Below are 22,696 nucleotides of genomic sequence, written 5' to 3' on the forward strand. Positions count from 1 at the left end.
TTCCCACCAGTTTTCAGGTTTTTCGTTTTCCACGCGTTTTCGTTTGTTGTTTTTTTTTTAGGAATTTTAGAAATTGGTTAACAACTTACAGCTGGTTTGTAGCAAAGGAAACAAACAGAGCTTTGTAAATTGATAGAAGACAAACATAACTACAGTATTTATCACAATAACAACAAAAAAACACAGATAACTCTGTAACTATTAGTAATCTTTTCTTTGGAAGGATTACAGATGAAGCCAGAGGGCACGGAGTATTTTTTCCAATTCTTTCAACCCATTTTCGGGTATTTTTTTTCCACCCGTTTTCGGGGGTGTTTCTTTCCCACCCGTTTTCAGGTTTATTTCTTTCCCACCCGTTTTCGAATTTTTCGTTTTCCACCTGTTTTCGGGTTTTTTTTCTTTCCCACCCATTTTCGTTTTTTTTTCCCCACCCGTTTTCGGTTTTTTTTGTTTTCCACCCATTTTCGGGTTTATTTCTTTCCCACCCGTTTTCAGGTTTTTTGTTTTCCAACCGTTTTCGTTTTTTTTCCACCCGTTTTCGTTTTTTTTTTTGTTTCCCACCCATTTTCGTTTTTTTTTTTTTTGTGTCCCACCCGTTTTTTTTTTTTTTTTTTCGGGTTTTTTGTTTCCCACCGTTTTCGGGTTTTTTTTTCTTCTTTCCCACCCGTTTTCGGGTTTTTTTCTTTCCAACCCGTTTTCGGGTTTTTTTCTTTCCAACCCGTTTTTTTGGGGTTTTTTTTGTTTTCCAACCCGTTTTCGGGTTTTTTTCTTTCCCAACCATTTCCGGGTTTTTCGTTATCCACCCGTTTGCCAGTTTTTCGTTTCCCACCAGTTTCTGGGTTTTTCTTTTACACTAGTTTTTTTTTTTTTTTTTTTTTAGGAATGTTAGAAATTGGTTAACAACTTACACCTGGTTTGTAGCAAAGGAAATAAACAGAGCTTTGGAAATTGATACAAAACAAGCAATTTAACATTAGACTAAGTTTCATTTGCAGCAGTGAAGGGAATTATATAACTTTGGGAGAAATTAGGATACATCATTTGACTTTATAAGCTTTATAAAAAAATAGTAATTTAAAATAAAAACTCTCTGTCTCTCTCTCTCTTTCTCTCGTCTGTGGCTGAGCGTCTCTCTGCTCTGTTACCCTCCCTCGCGCTCACTAGTTTTCGTGTTTTTCGTTTTCCACCCGTTTTCGGATTTTTGTATTTTTAGGAATTTTAGAAATTGGTTAACAACTTAGAGCTGGTTTGTAGCAAAGGAAATAAACAGAGCTTTGAAAATGGATAGAAAACAAACATAACTACAGTATTTACCACAATAACAACAAAAAACACAAACACAGATAACTATGTAACTATTAAATGTATAAGTTTTTTCTTTAGAAGAATTACAGATGAAGCCAGAGAGCGCTGAGTATTTTTTCCAACCCATTTTCAGGTTTTGTTTTCCACCCATTCTCGGGTTTTTCGTTTTTCTCTGTGTGTGTGTGGTCTGTGTGTGTGTGAGCAGTGCAAGGTTTGCGGCCGCTTACCTTTTTGTTTGTCGACCCGAGCTGTATTTAAATTATATATTTTGACTATATACACTACCAGTAAAACATTTTAGAACACTCACAGTTTTGTTTCATTTATTTTTGCCATTCAAGCTTTTCAGGTCCAGTAAAATAACATGAAATGGTACAAAAGACCATAAATGTAAATAATAGAAACATTAGCAGTAAACTTTTTAAGGAAAAAAAAAACAAAACAACTTATATATATACTTTTATATATATTATATTATATATACAATTTCTATATTGTAAATAACTGGAAAAAATGGAGGGTATGTGTGTTTTTTTTGTTTATAAATTTATTTTAAATGGGTTAAGAACTAATAACTGGTCTGTAGCAAAGGAAATAAACAGCTAGAACAGAGTTCTAGTAAGTAAGCCCTCAGAAAGAGATAGTAAACAGACCCAAGTGCAGGACCATAGACCTCAATGCAGGTAAACTCAAGAATAAAACACAACTGAACACAAATAGGGAAGTGGCTGAGAAAAGCAACTCAAAAGTTGTTGATTCTCAAAATAGGTTGACAAACTAAACACGTACAAGGCCATGTACACTGGGGTAAACGTAAATAAAACCTTCCCAAATTAAACTACTAAGTTTATAGGTGCTTTTAGAAACTTAGGGAGTGATCCCCTTTCTAAAATGGAAGAGGGGAAGCTTCTAAGAGCAGTGAGAGAGAGAGAGGGAACGCCACTCAAACTCTCAGACAAAGAAAAGGCAAAGAGGAAGCTCGATAATGAATCAGGGAAAGAGAGTCAGAAGGGTTGAAAACAGCTCAGGAAACGGGCATAGATTCACTTTGAAAGGTTCAAAGATCCAGCACTGTGTGACTGAATCCCAGAGTTTAAATAGCACTTACAGGTGCACTGTTTTGAGCTTGATTAGGTGCCGGGGTTACTCGAGGCCCCCCTCTGGTGGCCGGAGGGGGCCATGACCGGGTGCCAACCCTTACACATAACTACAGTATTTACCACAATAACTAAAAAAACACAAACACAGATAACTCTGTAACTATTAAAAGTAAAAGTCTTTTCTTTAGAGAAATTACAGATGAAGCCAGAGAGCGCTGAGTATTTTTACCTACACCTTCAAAAGACTTTCTGAAACTGGAGAACAGCTGGTACACGAAGAGTCATGTCTGGCTTTCCCGCATGGCAACAACACCTTCAGCTCAGCTTAACATTAGACTAAGTTTCATTTTCAGCAGTAAAGAGAATTTGTATAATAAGGATACATCATTTGACTCAAACTTTATTTTACACGCTCTCTCTCTCATCCCTCAGCCAGTGCTGAGCGTCTCTCTGCTCTGCTCCCCCCTCCTTTGCGCTCTCTATCCAGTGTGTGTGTGTGTGTGTGTGTGAGCGCAGGCCGGCTGTTTTATATCGGGAGTGTTTGGTAAGTGGTGGAGGAGAGCAGCGCGGGGACGGGTGGAGGGGGCAGGCCGTGCGGAGCTGCAGTCAGGCTCTAGTAGTGAATCAGCGGCGGCGGCAGTCCTGTAGGTGTAGCCCGTACACTACTCACTGCTTCACCGCTTTCTCACCGCGGGGAGACTCCGGAGCCTCCAGTGAGCCTCCCGGAGTTCTGGAGCTCTCAGCTCGGGGATTAAACCATGTGAGGAGCCGGTGAAAGCCCCGCTACGGTACCGGAGCCCCGCGGCTGCTCCAAACGACGGTTAACCAAGATGTTCACGCGCGGATCCAAAAAGCGACGGTCGAACCGCTCGGTAAGAAAACACGGGTTTAATACTTTATTAACCGGCTGAACTCGTCTAAAGGACGTGAATATAGCGCTTCTTCGCCTGGTTAGCTTTATTTCTCCCTCTTTTGAAAGAAACTATGTTTAAGGTGGGCTCCAGCCAGCGGCTAACGTGCTTTTGTTTCTTCACTGTTCAGTAAAAACTTACCTGAGACCGAGCGAAGTTTACCCTAACTCAGAGTGAAGTTTATTAAACGGGATTCTGAGACATTTATCACGTTTCTGAACGTTTTAAACACGATATTTCACAAAACTAGGCTTATTTTCTCTCTTTTAAACCAGAAACTAGCATTTTAAACGGCTTTTCTCTGTGAGCACTGTAGTGCGTAAAAGAGGCGGGGCTAACACGACAGTGACGTCATGTTTACCTGAGCAGGTTTGGGTTGGTTTGAAGCTTTATGGAGGTCCTTCATGACTATATGGGGAATTTTCCTGTGTTTAACCCTGTCATAAAATCACATATTCATTTCTGAATATTTATACCAATTTTAAAATCGAATCAGGTAAATTCAGTAAGCAGCTCATTCCGTTTTTCTCTTGCATGACGGTACAAATTATTGAAGGTTAAAATCCTGATGTAACAGAAATGTCACAACAATATCAAAATTTCTATTTTAAGACTTTGTTTTGTAAACATTTTATCAAAGTAGAAATCGGCTGTAAAATGGGCTTGAGGTGTAGTGAAATATGGTAACGAGTACAATCTTTTGTCGAATAGTCCTCCTCCGTTCACCCAGCATTCCATAATACAGCGCTTTTAGCCAATGCTCCCAACAGGCTTACAATGCTAAGCATAGCCTATGCAAAGAAATGGCTATTTTTACTCCATTAAAAAGCTCAAAGTAGCTCCACACTTCATTGGTAGAATTCTGAGGGCCCTGCCATTTAAAACAAGACACTGAGAACTTTAAAAGTGCACAGGCGAGGAGCTCCAAGTTGCTCTCTCTTGGTGGGTGTATGGGTTTATCATCTCTAAAAAAAAAAAGATACACGTAATTTAATTACACTTAAATGGTTACAGCAATGTTGCTGAGAGTCCTGAAGCTTTGGCCAGAAGTAAGTTAAAATAAAGCAGGGGCAAGGCAAGCATGTCCCCCAATAAAGAGTTATTTGTTCATATTACCAATATTGTCCATGGTTTTGCCATGGATTTACCAGTTTTATGTCAAGGCACAGGCTCCACAAGACATAGCAAGTGTAAACGTTTCAGCAGTTTGTGTTTTGGTATCTCTTCTGTGGCATGCAATTAGAACTTGCTTTGGACCTATACCCATAAATAAGCTCTTACCTTTTAAAATATTACAAGTTCATCGGCTGTCCATCTGTGAAACACTTTTATTACTGCGTTCTGAGCACATAGAACAATCTCTGACTAATGTTTTGAAGATGTTCTGACTCTTGTCAGAGTGGCTCAGATCCTTATGTTTGCCCACACATCAACATCATTTTGTTTACTTAAAGTTTTAATGTTATGACTGATCAGTGAAGTGCTCGGTTTTGGATATAATAAAATGACTATATTTCGGTTATATAGATCACGCCCCAGTCACTTGTAAAAACTGTCTTCCTGTAATGAAATTGGTCTGTTAATTTTTTTATACTCTGCACCAGTTTACCTCCAACCACCCTGAAAAACAATGGAATTCCCCTTTAACACACTTTCTGAATCAGGTGTGTTGAAGCATAAAATCCTAAAATTGTGCTGGCATCTGGCACATTGAGGCCCTCAGCTTGATTTCAAAGAACTAAAAGGTACTAAAAGTGTTGTCATAAGCTTGTTAGACACATTCTTTAAGATTTAGGATATACAGTTTACTAGATCGTACATTGCATCTATAAGTCATCTATAAGGTTTTATGGTATGTTGATAAAGACAGTAGTGTTGGAGTAATTCTACAGAACATGTGTGTGGAACTGTGTCCTACTACAGTTATTTTGTTAAACTCATTATGTTACACTCAGTTATCCAAATACATCTTCTAACAGATGTAATATCAGACATAGTTATGCAGAGTAAATTATAATCATCTTAAGTGTTATAAATAAAATGTGATGTATGTTATTAGCGTTTTATACCTACACGATAAATTATTGGAAGATACCTCATTGGTTGTTTCTTCTAAAAGCAAGGGTAATATAAAATACCCTTGGAGCAACTGTCTCTACTCTCCCTGGATGTATTTGTAGTAGGTTTTGGAACACTTCCTTTATAAGTGTGAGGATTTGATTGCATTCAGCGACAAAAGCACTACTGAGGTCAGGAATTTGGATGATATCCATGCCACTTCCATCATTGCCATCGCTCCCTAACTCCTCAGCTAATCCCATAAGTATCTAAAAGCACCATTGTTGCAGAAAGCAGCTCAATATTGGGGACCATATACCCCTCTAGCCCATTTCTGGGATGAGACACTGTTACAGGAGGTTCATGTTTATCCGCTCCAGAGTGTTTTATTCGATTGGCAGTGCTTTTCTGCGGGGACTAGCTAAGCTCTATGTGTCCTTGTACATATGTGTTAGCAGTTGGTGCAACTTGTAGTTCCGAAATGCATTCACTAGAAGAAGTGTCCAAAACATGTTTGTGTAAATCTGAACAGTGTGCCATACAGCATTTTAAGAGTACTACTGTCAAAATGCACCTCTAAAGAAGAAGAGACTACTTCATTTTCTGAATCAGTTTCTCAGGTTTTGCTATTTATAAGTATATGTTTGAGTAAAATGAACATTGTTTTTTTTATTCTATTAACTACTGACAACATTTCTCCCATGTTCCAAATAAAAATATGGTAATTTAGAGCATTTTTGCAGAAAATGAGAAATGGCTGAAATAACAAAAAAGATAAAGAGCTTTTAGACGTTAAATAATGCAAAGAAAACAAGTTTATATTCATACAGTTTTAAGAGTTCAGAAATAAATATTTGTTTTTTTTTAACTACAGTTTTCATGCATCTTGGCATGTTCTCCTCCACCAGTTTAACACACTGCTTTTGGATAACTTTATGCCACTCCTGTTCAACTTGGTTTGATGGCTTGTGATCGTCCATTTTCCTCTTAATTATATTCCACATATCCATAGCAATTTTAAGTGGTGTCTTTTTTCCCAGAGCTGTATGTTAAAGCAATATCAAGACCATAGAAATCCACAGTAGATCCCATGAATGTTGAAAGTTACACAGAGAAAGGCATCCAGTCTTTTGGTAAACAAATAAATGCTAAGGCTACTTTACTGCAGCTTATATTGCTATGCTAGCCTTTTACAGCTCACATCTTTAACTAAAACTGCCAGGTTGTGAGAAGAAAACTGATACAGAGCTTGATAAGTGATTCAGAACACTTTATTTAATTTAGTTTATGCAAGTAGGATGGGGGCATGGTAAAATTTGGCTAAATTTCTTTTTTGTAGTCACAGAGGATGCATTGCTGTAGTATACTCTATACAACGTCATTAGGGTTACTTTTGTCCCTTATCTGTTTACTTTCGCTTCCTGGAGGAAGTGCTCTCTATTCTCTAAATGTTCCTTAACTGGCGGGAAATCGCAGTCAGGAAAAGAAACGGACTGAAAGTGGACTCAAAAGCTGAACACATCAAAACCAGGACAGGCTTATTCTCATTCAACACAAAGCCTACTTTAGTTCTTTTCGTGTTGCTTTCAGGCCCAGTTTGAAGCTGTATGTCTGTGGGATTATAGTTTAAATTTGACCTTTTTTCCTCCCTCATAATAATGCCCATAAATCTGCTTCATAAAGACGTCTTTTTGATCTTGGCCAGGCGAGTGGGCTTCAGGTCTCACAGCATGCCGCAGAGCAAGAGCAAGGGCAGGCCCGTGACCCTTTTACCTTTAGCTAATAAATGTGTAACCAGCCCTTCTCATGAAATGCTTATAGTTGCTGGTGTAGTAGTAGCTTGTACCATGGTTGTGACTATTGTATTGAATCATATATATGATTACACTTTATGGACAAAAGTGCACCTGCTCATTCATTTTTGCTTCTGAAATCAAGGTTATTTAAAAAAAAGAGTTTGTCTTGCTTTTGTTTGAGTTATGGTCTTTACTGTGCAGGAAAAGCTTACTATGAGATTAGTACATGGCTGTGAGGATTTGATTGCAATTAGTAACTACATTTTTAGAGGTTTAGTGAGGTCAGCATGTTGGATGATCACCACAGCAATTTAAAACCAACTCCCCAATTCGCCATTCCCAAAAGTATTCCAGTCCCACTGCTTTAAAGCTTATACGGGGGGTTTATACCCCTATAACCCACATTAGGTGTGGTGCCGGTAGGTTTATAATGATCTGCTCCAGAAAGTCCTATTCTGTTGGTAGTAATCTATATGAGGGCCAGGCAAGGTGTGTGTATATGCATTTTAACTACTTAAAGTAGCTGAATGCGTTCATTAGAAGGGGTATCCTCAAACATTTGCACATATAGTGTATATATAAAAACAGATTAGATAAAATGTGCTTTATTGATGGCAAGTGATTTTTATCTTTTATCTTTTACTCTCTATTTTCTTTTACCCATTATAATTACACAGACATGTTTTTAACATTTATAACATGTACATAACATTTATTACAAATTATAATGGCTTGGAGTCAAAGCCCAGGGTTTTGTAATCAGCCAGTTCCGTTTTAATTTGGACAAGGCTTTGGCTGTTGACAGTGTTTGAGGTTTACAGTGTGTTACATCCATGTATAGAACTCTGCCAAGATAAACACAATTCCATTGTTCAGCATGTTTAACTAAGACATTAAAATTGCCACACACCAACTGTTGTTAATTGCAGGCTTTGTACAAGTATTCTAAATTAAGTCTTTTTTTATGAGCTACTAATAAACTAATAACAGCTTACTGATACTCTCCACCCCCACAGAATACTCAGACAATAACTCTGACAAAAGTCTAAGTGTGTATGGAAAACTTTGGAAATGTACTTGATGTAGCCCCACATTTGTCCTTTTAATAAAAGTGCTTTGGTTTGCTGTGCATAGCTGACGCAAGTACTGCGTTTAGAGGTTTTTGACCCCTATACAAATCCAGTCAGGGGGAAACTTTCCCTGAGGGTGTGGACAGGAAGTAACCTCGAGAGCATCCTGTCTCACGGTAAAGGGAGCGAGGCCATCTTTTAACAAATCCCCAGCACATGCCAAAGCTTTCATTTCTCACTACTGTATTCTACTGATGTGTTTCTTCTATTCTCTCCAGCTTCTCCCTCTTTGTGTATCTCGTGTAAACATAAACCTTTGAAAAGTAACACAGCCTCTCTGATATCCGCTCACTGATAACAGAGTAAAGATTGGATATCAAGGTTGGCTCAGATCTCGCTCCATTCAGAAAGTAGTTTATGCTTCATCATAAATCCATTAGCTAGATCCTGCCGAGACACGTCACAGAGCACCAAAGCCGTGTGCACAATTAAAGACCTATATTTTATCTTCAAACCGTCCTCTTCCTGCTTGATTTATATGTTTGCTTTTAGCGTCATGATCAGTTTGGACGTCTTTAGGCTTGATTCTTGCAGGTTTTGTGTTTCAGTGATGGAATATCAGCAGGGCAAACAGCTCGCAGTTCAGCCAGGTGTACACTTGCTTACACAGCATTATTCTCCCCTGAGCTCCAGCTGATTTCAGCAGTGGGTTAAATAAAGGCGAATGACCTAAAAATGACAGAAATAAACGATGCATCCTCTTATTTAACCCTTAGGGCCATGTCATTTTTTTGTACTTTCATTGTATTGTTATTTAAAAAAAACATAGTGACATAATGACAAAGTTATTTACAGTGCCATGCAATGTTTGTTTCAGACCTGAAAAATCATTGATTTTAGTATTTTAAGCAAGACTTTGATACCAGTTTATTTCCCATGACATTTGATATGTCAGTGTAGAGAAGTGATATTGAAAAGCATGAAATGCTGGATTCTGTGGGTGTGAAATACAGACCATACAACTACAAGATCTTCTGTAGGGACCTGTCCAGACCTCGTTTCATTCACTGTGATAACAAAAATATTAATGCTAATAGCATGCCCTAAATATATTACCTGTATCATTGAATCAAGTAGAGAAATTATTTTGGAAGTATTGATCAAAATGGAGGCCAGCTGGGAAGCATTATTTCCCATAAATATATCTATTAGGATATTACTGATTAGTAATTCTAACAAATTTTTCAGTGTGTATCATAAATATGCAATGCAAAACAGAAAAAGAACGATTATAAGGAAAAAAGGTGAATAAAGATGCTAGTGCAGCCGCAATGTCAGCAGGGGACATTGTTCAGATTAGAATACAGTCTCCTCCTTATGTGACTTCTCACTTCCGCATTGAAAGGCAGCCAGTTTCGGTAAACAAACAAATGCTAATGCTAAATTAGCTTAGCTGTTGTTACCATTCTAACCCTGTGTAACATGGATAGTTCAGCTAGGAAACTGTGCTGAAAGAGGTAGTAAACTGATACCAAGCATGATTAGTGATGTTAATGAATTAAATTCAATTCAGTGTATGCAAATAGAGTAATAAAGTTAACTTCAACCTGGGTATTTAGTCTCTCCTTGCTAGCATTCTGTCCTGGCTAATCCTAAAGGAAAAATTGGATGTCAATACAAATAATAAGGTCAGAGGTGCAGAAGTTGACACTGTTGGTACAGAAAGTAAATAAAATGTTTTGTTATTCATTATATAATTAAGTGTCTAATTATGTAATGACTTTTTTAAAGAATGCAGAAAAACAGCATTTATTTATCGAAAACATCTAAAGGAATTGAACTGTACTACATTAAGACACCGGTGTGTCCGATGTGGTATGAAAATGAGCTTAGTAGGGTGAGCCAAAACCATTTAAGTTGTTCAGTACAGAACCAGGCTGACGGGTTTTTCTCTGCGTAACTGCGTGCGTTTGATGCCAACATTTAAATGGTATGTAAAAGCAATTAAACTTGTCACAGAATTTAATTATGGCTGTGTAATCAAAAGTGAAAAATCTCGGCCTCTCTCTCTCTCTCTAACTCCCTCTCTCTCTCTGTCTCTCTCACACACACTCTCTCAGTGTCTCTTGTCCCTCTCGTGCCTCCTTTAGACAAGCTGAATTCAATTAAGCATTTGGGAAAGAGAAAGGAGCTGAAAACAATCCTCCTCCTCCCGTCTTGCTCCCATTCATTCCTTTCAGAAGTGAAAAGCTCCAGCCTGGTCGTGGTTCAGTGAAGTGGCAGAGTGCACTGATCCCACCAGCAGTGTTTGTTTTAGCACACGTGTTTCCATAGATCTCTCAGTCCTGGCGTCGAGAAGGTGCCGGCCTATCCAGCCTTTTGTTTTGACTCTCTCTCTGCCGCTGTGTATCTCTGGCTGTGTGCTCGTTAGAGGAACAATATTATTGCACTCTTTCTGACAAGTGTAGTGAGCTCAGTTCTTTCTGAAGTCTTTTGGGAAAACATCCATTGGCTCCTATGGCTTAACTAGACACAGTGCCAGTAAAAAGTTTGAACACCTGATGGACCTGAAGGAACCATGAGTGTTAAGAAACGTAAGCCTGGATTATTAGGCTACCACTGTTGGGGATTCATCTATCTCTTTGTTGTCCACTAAGTGAAGAAGACCAACAATGCTATATTTATATTTTTATAGTCTAGGATTGGTCTAAAAGGTAAACAAATATTATTATTAAACTATGTGGCACTGGTGTTGTCAATTCAACTGGTGTAGTCAATGTTAACATACCAAATAAAAATGATGAGTGCTTAAAGTTTAGCACTAGGAGTGGCATAAAGCTATCCAAAAGTAGTGTGTAAGACTGGTGGAGGAGAACATGCCAAGATGCATGAAAACTGTGATTAAAAACCAGTGTTATTTTAGCAAATATTGATTTCTGAACTTTTTTCTGAAATTTTATGATATGGTCTTAAAGTTCTGCACCTTTTTGTTATTTTAGCCATTTCTAATTTTCTGCAAATAAATGCTCTAAATGACAATGACTTTTACTTGGAATTTGGGAAAAATGTTGTCAGTAGTTTATAGAATAAAACAACAATGTTCATTTTACTCAAACATATAGCTATAAATAGCAAAATCAGAAGAAACTGATGTGGTCTCTTAAATTTTTCCAAAGTTATATATTAGTATGTTGTATGTGCAATATTTCTAATTTGCTATATTTCTGGCTCCAAAACACTTTTTGCAAGGGTATCAGGATATTGTCAGTATAGACAGCTGAAACTATGTCACAGTGCAGTGTATGTTCCATTATTTTAATGAATTATGTGAAGTTTAATGAGCTTCACTGATTTAAGGTGAATCATCAGTTCATTTGCAGTATTACAACCAAATATTTGTGTTAAGTGTATCACAATCTTTAACTGTGAAAATGTTAATTACTAATGGTTGTGTTGCATTGCATATAGCCAACAGGTAAGGTATTCTATGAAAAATTAAAATACATTTAAGCTCAGAATATGCCTGAGTTCCGTGTCAATATGAATGTGGTGGTCCTATGTAGTTTAGTGAACATTATGTTATTTGAAAGTCTTATTTATGTTAGGCCATATGTCCAAAGCCAAAGACTACAATTAGACCATTCCAGATCTGTACATACTTTATATGCGAACCTATTGGAAATACTAAAATGAATAACCAGAAATGTTCATTGTGTGGACAATTGCAAGTCAATGTAAATATAATTCATCATGTAGCTCACCACACTGTTAATAATGTAATTAGCTTACTGCCTCTTAATAATTTTGTAATGCAAACTAAGTACAGCACTAAATACAATAAGTTTAGCAAAACAACAAAAATAACATGATGTCTTTGAGTTTCTGCATTAAGATAAGAAGTATGTAAGGCTTTGTATGCATTTGGAAGTGTCCTAGCCTGAAGACCGCCTAGTAAATTCCAGTGGGCTTCCGTAATGGCCCATTCAAAGGATTAAGCCTAAGACAACATGGTGAACAATGGGCCTCCCCTGCCGCTTGTTAAAGGCCGACGATGCACTTTGCCTGCAGCCAAGTTTCTCACTGCTGCAGTAAAGAGCAGGAGTCAGCCAGCTGGCTAAGACATGCAGTCGTTGTTGAGACGTCCCTGATGTTGTCCTCGAAACAGAGCCTCCCACTTTCACACACTTTCCTCGTCTCCCCCGCTGTGTGAATGTGGTTGAGTGTGTGAGAGAGCGACGAGTTTTATGAGTGTGATCTGCATGCTTTCATGCAAACACCTGAGGCTTGGCATGTAAAGGAACCTTGTGTGGGAAAACTCGTTCCTCATTTTATGGTCTTGCAGCTCCAGAAGATCAGTCTTGTAGCTTTGTTGGAGAGCTCACACAAACATATATGCGCATGTTTAAAGCAGTTGTACCAAATGTAATTGGTCATCAGTATGTTTTTTGGGGTCAAATGTTGTTTGAGCAATGATGCTAACGTGGATACTAATTATTTGAAGCTCATAGACACCAAATGTGTATTGTAAAAACTGCATACCTACATATCTCGAACTTGCCTTAAACTGCATTGAAATGTTGAGTAATGTCTCAACAGGATTTGCTTATGTGGTTTCTGTCACTGTATGAAATACAGTTCAGGTCCAAAAGTATTTAAACTGCAGACAGGCCAGCCCAATACCCATACCAGTTTTGTTCTGCATTCATGCCTTTGTAATGTTTGCAGCATGTAGTTTGGCATTGTCTTGTTGAAAAATGAATGGCTGTTCCTAAAGAAAAGAGCATACAGAAACAAATATTGTCGTTAAAACATTAAAAACCCTGCGGAATATAATCAAGAGAAAGATAGGTGATCACAAGCCATCAGACCAAGCTGAACTGCTTGAATTTTTGCACCAAGAGAGGCATAAAGTTATCCAAAAGCAGTGTGTAAGACTGGTGGAGAAGAATAAGCCAAGATCTGCATCTTTTTTGTTATTTCAGCCATTTCTCATTTTCTGCAAATAAATGCTCTAAATGACAATATTTTTATTTGGAATTTGGGAGAAATGAGACATATAATTATAAATAGCAAAATCAGAGAAACTGATTCAGAAACTTAAGTGGTCTTAATTTTTAACAACATCTAATAAACATCTGACAAGGCCTGGCCAGAGTTGAAAAAGTGCTTTGGAGAGAGGAAGTTCATGATGGAGGATTCCACATTAACTATCAAACATGGTGGAGTTACCACCACAATGGTGTGGGCCTATTTGCCTGCCAGTGGAACTAGGTCAGTCTTATTCATTGGCAATGGGATGGTTGATTGAAGTATTTGAATAAATTCTGTAGTGTCTATACATAAAATTTGCAATACTAAAAGTACAGATGTATAACGGCCCACAAATGTACGGGAAATGCAAACCAAATCAGAGGAAACATTGAATTATGTGTAGTTCTATTCAAGTGTTTGGAAAACAGTTGAAAGCCTTCTCTCTCAAATGTAAAAAGACAGTTTTCAGGCAGTGGGACAGTGGGTTTGGAATTGGATGGTTGCTGGTTCAGTGCCCTTGACTGTGAGGAAGTGGGGGCAGGGAGGGTGAAGGATCAACACTTACTCCTCCCCCAACATTCACAGAAAAGGTGCCTGTGAGCAAGGCCCCCAATTGCTCTCAAGGCATTTGGGTGGCTGCCCATCGCTTTAGGTGTGTGGTGGCTGCTACAGATGGGTTACATTGTATGTTAAAATATGTTTATGCTATGCAGAGGCTGCAAAGTGTGCTTCTCATTATTCAAAATCAGTACTCTCTTAAGGCTGTGAGTTAGCATTCAACACAATCGTCCCCCAACAGCTCATACACAAACTGGACAGTCTGGGGCTGAGCACTTCACTGTGCAACTGGCTGTTAGACTTCCTGACTGGAAGACCACAGGCAGTGCGGGTTGGCAGCAGCACATCCAGCATCACCACACTGAACACAGTGGCTCCTCAAGGATGTGTGCTGAGCCCCCTTCTGTTCACTCTGCTGACCCACGATTGCACACCAGCACACACCTCCAACCTCTTCGTCAAGTTTGCGGATGACACGACGGTGGTGGGTCTCATCAGCAACAACGATGAGTCACACTACAGGAGCGAGGTGAGCCGCCTTACCTCCTGGTGCAAACACAACAATCTCTCTCTGAACACAGAGAAGACCAAGGAGATTGTTGTGGACTTCAGGAGAACTCACACACTGCACACCCCTCTGTTCATCAACGGAACTGCTGTGGAGAGGGTGAGCAGCACCAAGTTCCTGGGTGTGCACGTAACAGAGGACCTCTCCTGGAGCACCAACTCAGCGTCACTGGCCAGGAAGGCAAATCAGCGTCTCTACTTTCTCCGCAAGCTGAGAAGAGCTGGAGCCCCCACCCCCATCATGACCACCTTCTACAGAGGGGCCATCGAGAGCATACTGACCAGCTGTTTCACCGTGTGGTACGGGGCCTGCACAGCATCCTGCCGCAGGACCCTCCAGCGCATCGTGAGAGCAGCTGAGAAGATTGTTGGCACCTCTCTCCCCTCCCTTCAGGACTTGTACAGCTCCCGCCTCACACGGAAAGCCCTCCGTCTGGCAGGAGATCCCTCTCACCCACTACACAGCTTCTTCAGCCTGCTGCCATCAGGGAGGAGACTGCGGAGTCTCGGGGCGAGGACCAGCAGACTGCGAGACAGCCCCATCCATCAGGCTGTGAGGATGCTGAACTCTCTTCCTGCTCTACCCCCCATCCCAATCCTGCCCCCAGCACACACTCACTCAGCATCCTGACCCCCCCACTAATAAAGTACTGAAACTCTGCACTACAATGCACAAAGTACTGGTCCCTTCCAAACGGAATTGCACTACACAACACCTGCACTACTGATATACTTGCACTGTCAATACGCACTTTAATTCCACTTAATTAAACTGTGAACTTTAAGGACTTACGCACCCATTCACTTTACCAGCCTTAAGCTAAATACCATATACCGTATTTGCACTACTGTTATTTACTATTTTTACTGTCATTCCATCTCAATCACCATCAATATTGCACTATTGTCTTACGTATGTTTATTGTGTCTTGCTGTATTGAACATATAGTGTCTCCCACTCTTTTATATTATAATTATATATCTATTTTTACTTATTTACTTATATTTATATATCTATTCCTCCCCCACACCACTGCACCTTGTTTTTGTCTCATGTATGTCTATTTGTGTCCCTGCTGTATTGTACACATAGTGTCTCCCATTCTCCTTTATTATATCTATTATCTGTACTTGCTGTAAAATTGGGAAGGAGAGTAACGTAATTTCAATTCTCTATATGTCCTGTACATATGCAGTATTGACAATAAAACTACTTGACTTGACTTGACTTGACTTGACTGTGTTGCAACGTGCCTCGTCTCACCCTTTAATCAAGATAAAATCACTGTATATGTTGGGCTTTCTCATTGCTGTAATATGATAGCATGGCTGTGTGTTTGCTAAATCACAGAAACCCAATGACAGGAGCTGGTGTTTACCTGCTAAGCTCTGGATGATTGCGGCAGTGTTTGGTGTTTATACAGTAAAATTTAAGGTGCTTTAAATAAACTAAATCCAAGCATACCTACATTGCTTTTCTTTCCACAATGCAAAAATCATCAGACCACAATATAGATCAGAAACTGTAATGAGAACACCTCCTGAGATAACCTGAGTTTGGTTTGTTATGGGTCATTTAGAGAAGTCTGAGGTCATTTGACATATTTACCAAAGAACCCAAAAAAAAAGAAACCACGACCCAGCCGTCTGAGATCACTTGAAACACTAATCCAAAGTGTGAAAACACCCTAAGGGTTGTCAGCGTTTCAAGTGGTCTCCAAATACTGCGTCATGATTTCTTTTGCATATGTCAACACGTCAAACAACCTCAGCCCAGTCCTGAGGTGATCTCAGCAACATTAGTGGTTTTGTGGTACAATTGATTCATGCACTCTGAAACCATATCCATAAAAGTTTTATGAATACAGAACCATAGGTTTGGTTGTACAGACTGTACACTTGTCTCATCTTTGCTTGGGGATTAGTGTGATCTTGCAGTGGTAATGTTTGACACAATATACATAACATTGATATTTTTCAGACTATAAGGCACCCTTAAAATCCTTTAATTTTCCCCAAAATGATCAGTATGCCTTATAATCTGGTGCACCTTGTGTATGAATGTTACCAGTCAGGTTGTAAGTAGCAGTAAAAAAAGTACAGCGTTATACAGCAGTTTCAGTTTAGTTCTCTGGCACCGAGGCTGGAGCAATATTAGCATTAGCCGCTAACCACGCTAAGCGTTAGCTCTTTTGCCATTCAGAGGTATTTTTAATTATAGCCTGTAGTGCTAGTGGTAAACAGTTTTCAGGAGAAAAATTTGTGTATGTTAACATCCAACATTTGTTTAATTTTTTTTTTTTTTAGGAATTACAGTTTTGTTTACTAATCTTAGCTTTACTTAACTTAGTTACCCCACCAACACCCAGTGGAGAGACCTGCTGAATGAGAAGAAAAACATGGCGACGCCCCTGTTCCTTGCACCTTATGTATAAAATAGAACAGAAAATAGATGTTCATTGATTAATACGATGCACCCTACAGTGTGAAAATTACAGTAATTTGCAAGTTTCCAGTTAAAATTTCATTCTGTTTGATGTTGTTTATTAGCTTGCCACCTCTTGAACATTTCGTAATAGCAATAAGTGGATCAGTTAAAATGTTGACCTACTTGGCCAACACTCCCCACAATTTGGTGTTACCCAGATGGGGTCTGATGTTTCATCAGTTGTGAGTCCCCTTTATAGTTTACACTGTGAACAGAGAAATCATGTAGCTCAGTTTTTACTGTTTTTCTTTAATATCCATTTTAACTAAAATGAGTTTTGTTAATTAAAAAAGAACATGGATGATTTATATCAATACAAAGAAACTGCATTAGAATATAAAACCCATTAACTGCCGGACATTAAAGAAAAGTTTCACTTTTGTGCACTTCTGCTGATGTTTCCTTAGTCGTACACTCTTAGGAGCTTTATGTTGCTTAAAAGAGCAGTATTTAAAGTTTCTGCCAGTTGCACTGCGATCTCAGACCAAAACAAATGCTAAGCTCTACTGTTAGTGACTAACCATCTCCATCCCTGATGAGCACAGCTGTTGGCATCATGGCTAACCTGCTTCAATTTATCTTAATCTTAAGCCTAGCAACATGGCAATCCGCTGTTATCCTGCTGTTTTCAAGCTGTCGATCAGTTTATTGTTTTAGCATACTGATAGATGACTTAATGCAGAAATGATTGACCAAGTATCCCTAAACTGAAAAAACTCCAGTCACTTTCACCTGAAAGTTTTGTACTGCATTCTGCTATCTTGCAGGTGCAGTGCTGTGTGGGTGGTGGTTAGTGTCAGTGTACTACACTATGCTTTCATCGCATATGTGTTTTTATTGAAAAAACATTTTGTCTGATTTTATTCAACCGCTAAAGTTCAGTCCAGTCCAGTGAAACTTTTCTTCTGAAGTCAGCAATAGACACCATAACAGAAGACAAAACAGGGGAGTGGAATGATGGCAGAGGTAAAGGGGAAAAAAGCCAGCGTGACTGAGTGGAAAACGAGGTGGGAAGGGTGTGTAGCATCTATTCTGTGGACATTTCCTTCCTGTGTCTTTTAAAGGGTCAGTCCACATAGACATTACTGTACCATCAGATATGGTTGTCTGTTCAATACAGATCTGTTCAGAGCCAAAATACTTCAGTGATTTTAATTTTCTCTAAAAATTGTGTAATTACATATTAATTCTTTATATATTAACAATGCAACTACTAGTTATGTGTCCACTGTAAAATATGCATTGCCAAAGTACAGCTTCTGTAACTATAAAAGTGCGTTTCCTGAGAGAAATACAATATTGTTGCACAATTGAATGGAAGGAATGATTTATGAAAAGATGACAGACAAATAAGTTGGGTAAGTATAGCTGTGGGACCTGCCCTGAAGGAGTATTTGCAGTTTGGTGGCTGTTACTCAAAAAATATTTAAGAGTTAAAGGAAGGAATGAGGGATTAAAATGAAGAATATTGTAGTGTGGGCAGAGCTGGACAATATATTGATATTGCCCGATGTATTGACAATATAATTATAACTAGGCCTGGACAATAATTCGATATCGGTATTTATCGCGATAAGAAATGTTTCAATAACGGTGATATCATTTTTGTGGTATATCGATATGTATTATTTACAGAATCTGTCACGGACATGCGTTTTACTGGCGTCAGCTCGGCGCACAGCTGAACACAATCAGCTTCCGTAGCTGGACTATCTCTGTGCGTGATGACGTAATCACATAGGCACGTAGCCAGATAGGCTAGGCTAGGCTAGATTTGGCTAGGCTAGGCTAGGCTCGGGTCCGCTATGCATCTAAAATGCCTCGCGCTGGAGCCAAACGGAGCCGGCACGAGCGGATCCAAGGTTAAGGTAGGCTCGGTTTGCATCTGAAATGTTCCGCGCTGGAGTGGAACGGAACGGAACCGAGCCGAGCCTAGCCTCGGGTCCGCCCACGGGTCCGCTCGGTCCGCCTACGGGTCCGCTCGGTCCGCCTCTGGTTCGCTCGGTCCGCCCACGGGTCCGCTCGGTCAGCGGTCAGTTGCGGGTCCTCTTTGTCAGCCGCGGGTCCTCTTGGCTCCCAGCGCGGGACATTTTTGATGCAAAATGAATGCCCCTGCCGCTTCCACAAGTGATTAATTGAAGTATGGAGGTCTAATTCAGTGGTGAGGATTTGGTTCGACTCTCGAAGGTCTGCTAAACTTCAGTTTGCTGCTAATTGTGCCGGAGAGTGGAGCCGACCAGCAGCGGTAACGTTAAAACATCTAATCTGTTCCACCACCTCAATCAGTTCCACTACATACAATATTTTCCTTATACTGGCTGAATCACTTTTATAGCGTATGTTGTAAGTTATTTAAGTTATTTAAAGTTTATGAATCCTTTAGGTTTGTTTATTTGACGGGGATATCATGTTCCTTTTATGTTGTATGTTAAAGAGTTGTATTTTGGCTGAAGCACTTTTGTAGCTTATATTGTAACTAAGTTATTTATAGTTGATAAAGCCTATAGGTTTGTTTATTTGACGGGGAAATCTTGTTGCTTTTATGTGTATAAAGGCTTCTTGTGTTCTTTATCCTAGTTGGAACACTTTTGTTTTGATCTGTTAAATTTGTTTACAAAAGACTAAGAAGCTCTGCTTCTATCCTAATTTTAAGTTATTTTTTATTGGTAATAGTTATATTGGCTTATGTTTGACAGGGATGTCATGTTTTTATTTTGCTATATGCAAATAAAATTGAGCATTGATTTATCTTGACTATTGTTTATTTCTTAAGTATTATAATGTTTTCGTGAAAGGAGGTTTCAAAGACTTAAATTAAGTAGACAGTAGTAGGTACTAGGGGTGTGCCATATCATATATCACGATATTATACTCTGAAATATCGTGCCACATCACTCACCCCTAATTATCACATCAGGGTACTAATTTTTTTGCTGTTTTAAGCAAAAGAAAAACTCACACATTTCTAATTTCCTATTAAATATCTACTAGAGACAGATTATATCTGTAAAGTGTCATTTATTTTACTTTAATACTGGATATATGGAGATATTTGGAGTGCATTATTATTATTAGTATCATGTAATTCTCAATTATTGACTTCTGTTATAAATCTGCTAAAATTATTGTTTTTTTTTAAATATCTTAAAGGTGTGCAATATCATATTGTATACAATAATAAAAAAGTTTTTTGTTTTTTTGTCATATCGCCAAGAGTATCGTTATCGCGATAATACCATGAAATATTGTGATATTATTTTAGGGCCATATCGCCCACCCCTAGTAGGTACGTATTTCCATTGCAGGGATTCTTAGCAGTTTTCTGAGGCCTTCTAAGTATTTATATCGATATCGGAATTATATCGTATCGACCGAAATTAAGGAATATATCGTGATATGAATTTTGGCCATATCGTCCAGCACTAATTATAACAATATAATATTACAAATTATAGCACGAACCTTGAGTGTTTTTGCGATTATACCACAGTTCCATTATCGCTGTTTACTGAAAGATTTTAAGTTAAAAAGGACAAGAAAATACAATATGTTTGGTTATAAACACTCTGCATGTTAAAATAGTTCCATTGCTGCTCTGTTTTTCGTTGTGCTGTTTGGCTTGTAAGCGCTGCATCGTTGCTAGTTTACCTGTATGTGGTGGAGTAATACATGGAGAGCTTACATGGAGAGTTACAGTGCATTACCGGCTGGTAACGGCACTCACAGAGCGCCTCTCAGACAGTCACATTGCAGGGTCGGAACTAACTGTGGCATAATATTGGATGAATCACCTGTAGTCACTATTTTCTTATAAATTATTACAAACGTTACCACTTACTGTATAAATTACTTAGATTTTTTATGTATTTGTTGCCATAAAACAAACAAAATTAAATAAACTTAAATAAATATGATATAAAATAAAAAAATGTCTGTTATTGCTGGGAATAACTGCTTCTTTTTAAAGTTGATGATGGTGCTCCAACTCCAGTAATTAATACTATATATATAATAGTTTTTCAGAGTACGCTGTGAGTGTGCTATAACAGCGTATGGTACTGAATAGTGCTGGTCAGTGGTCTGTGGTGAACAGATCCCGTACACACACACACACACACATATACAAGCTCACTTAAGAACTAATCCTCTTTGTAACCCCCTCCCTCAGTTCATCAAACTGGATTGACAGAGCACATCTGTGCCCCTCCAACCCAATCCACCCCTCCACCCCAGTCCATCAAACACTGTTTAGCACATAAAACCATACAAATCTACAGAATTTCAACAGTGTATACTTCATCTCTGTTCAGGAGAGCTTAAGAAAAATGCCAACACTGTTCTTGGCCATATGAATGCGCCTTAACTTGATGAAGGTAGGATCAAATAATTAATCCCTGGTTTTACAACAGAGAGCCAGATCTGACCTTTCAATACATTCATGATATATTTTCCTTAAGGCTACCAAATAATTGGTGGTGTATTTCAATTGTTACTTGTTGTTGTATAAAGTGCAATTTGAATTTAGTCTGGGGAAAATGCTTAGATGTTATTTTACAATTCTATTTATCACCCTGTTATGAAACATCAGAGACTGTAAAAAAAGATGGACGCCGTGTCGCCGTTCCCATTCATTCAATGAAAATGAAGCCAAAATCTTCCGCCATGTTGGCGATCCTGAAACCCGAGTCTGCGCAGTAGAGACCAGAGGAGGGAGAAAGACTGTGGAGAGACAGCCTACTCATTTGAATAACCCCGCCCCTGAGTGCTGCCTCGCGGTCACAGACTGCAGAGTGGAGCGGAGCGGAGCTGACGATCTGATAATGGTCCCGCCCATAAGCAGCCCTTTTACCATAACCACACCTTTTTTGAATATAACTGAATAACGTTTTTAAAAACGAATTCTGTGTGGATATAAAATTTAACAATATAAGCAGAGGTTACACTAGCTGTTACATTTAAATAAAGGAGGTAGAATTACAGTATATTATGAAAAGAACGTGATTGAAAGTTGTCTGTTTTGCCATTGAAAGGTATGGGGATGGGTGGAGTTACACAGCTTTCTGAAACCAAACAGCAGGGGGCGCCCGACCTGTGGTGGCTTCACTTTTGAGAGACGATGATCTGTCCAGCTATACACAGTCTAAGTGAAACATCTTGTTTTCACTGCAGTTTCTTAATCACTAACAAATCCAATTATTTTTTAGTCTTTCTGGGTTATGTTGCTGTCCTCTTGTTGTGTTTTCTGTCAGTGTGATGTATTGTTAGCAAGCCAGAGAAATGAGCATTTTAGCTAGCTCACATTGTTGCCTGGTTTCAGTTCATTACATGTCGCTGACACATAACACTGGCATGAGAAAAGCATTTATTCATATAGCACCCTATATTCCCATGAGGCTCTTGTGGGCAAAATGGTAAAGATTTTGCATCACAATATTTAATATTTAATATTTTTGATACACAATGTGTATCGCTATAATGACAGATTCTTAAAAACTGCTATTCAAATACTACCCCATATATGGAAAAATATATATGGTCCCGATATCGATGTAATAATTCTGTAAATTAAAATCAATAGTTCAAGCTCCCTAATTTATTTCATTTATTTTTCTCTACCTCGCTCTGCCTCCAGCCTGTTTATATCACATGACCACAGTCTGCAGCATAAAGAGATCCTTTTGTTGCATCATGCAATTAATGCAGTTTGAGTTTGCTGTTATTTACGGTGTTGTTGCAATGCTTTAGAGGTGTTTTTCATAAAAACTTATGATATTATAATAGCGAAAATAATACAAATTATCTACCGAGTTCA

General features: G+C 38.7%; 1 protein-coding gene across 1 annotated transcript in view; it reads left to right on the plus strand.

Annotated features, from left to right (window-relative positions):
* The first annotated feature begins 2,959 nt into the window (after positions 1-2,959).
* The window catches only part of prickle3 (prickle homolog 3), a 64,585-nt gene continuing 44,848 nt past the window's right edge, over positions 2,960-22,696 (plus strand). The window contains exon 1 of the mRNA XM_007238032.4: positions 2,960-3,277. Coding sequence (XP_007238094.3) covers positions 3,236-3,277 — 42 coding nt within the window. The 5' untranslated portion in view covers positions 2,960-3,235. The remainder of the gene's footprint in view (positions 3,278-22,696) is intronic.

Source organism: Astyanax mexicanus, chromosome 12, assembly GCF_023375975.1.
Source record: "Astyanax mexicanus isolate ESR-SI-001 chromosome 12, AstMex3_surface, whole genome shotgun sequence".
Taxonomy (NCBI): domain Eukaryota; kingdom Metazoa; phylum Chordata; class Actinopteri; order Characiformes; family Acestrorhamphidae; genus Astyanax; species Astyanax mexicanus.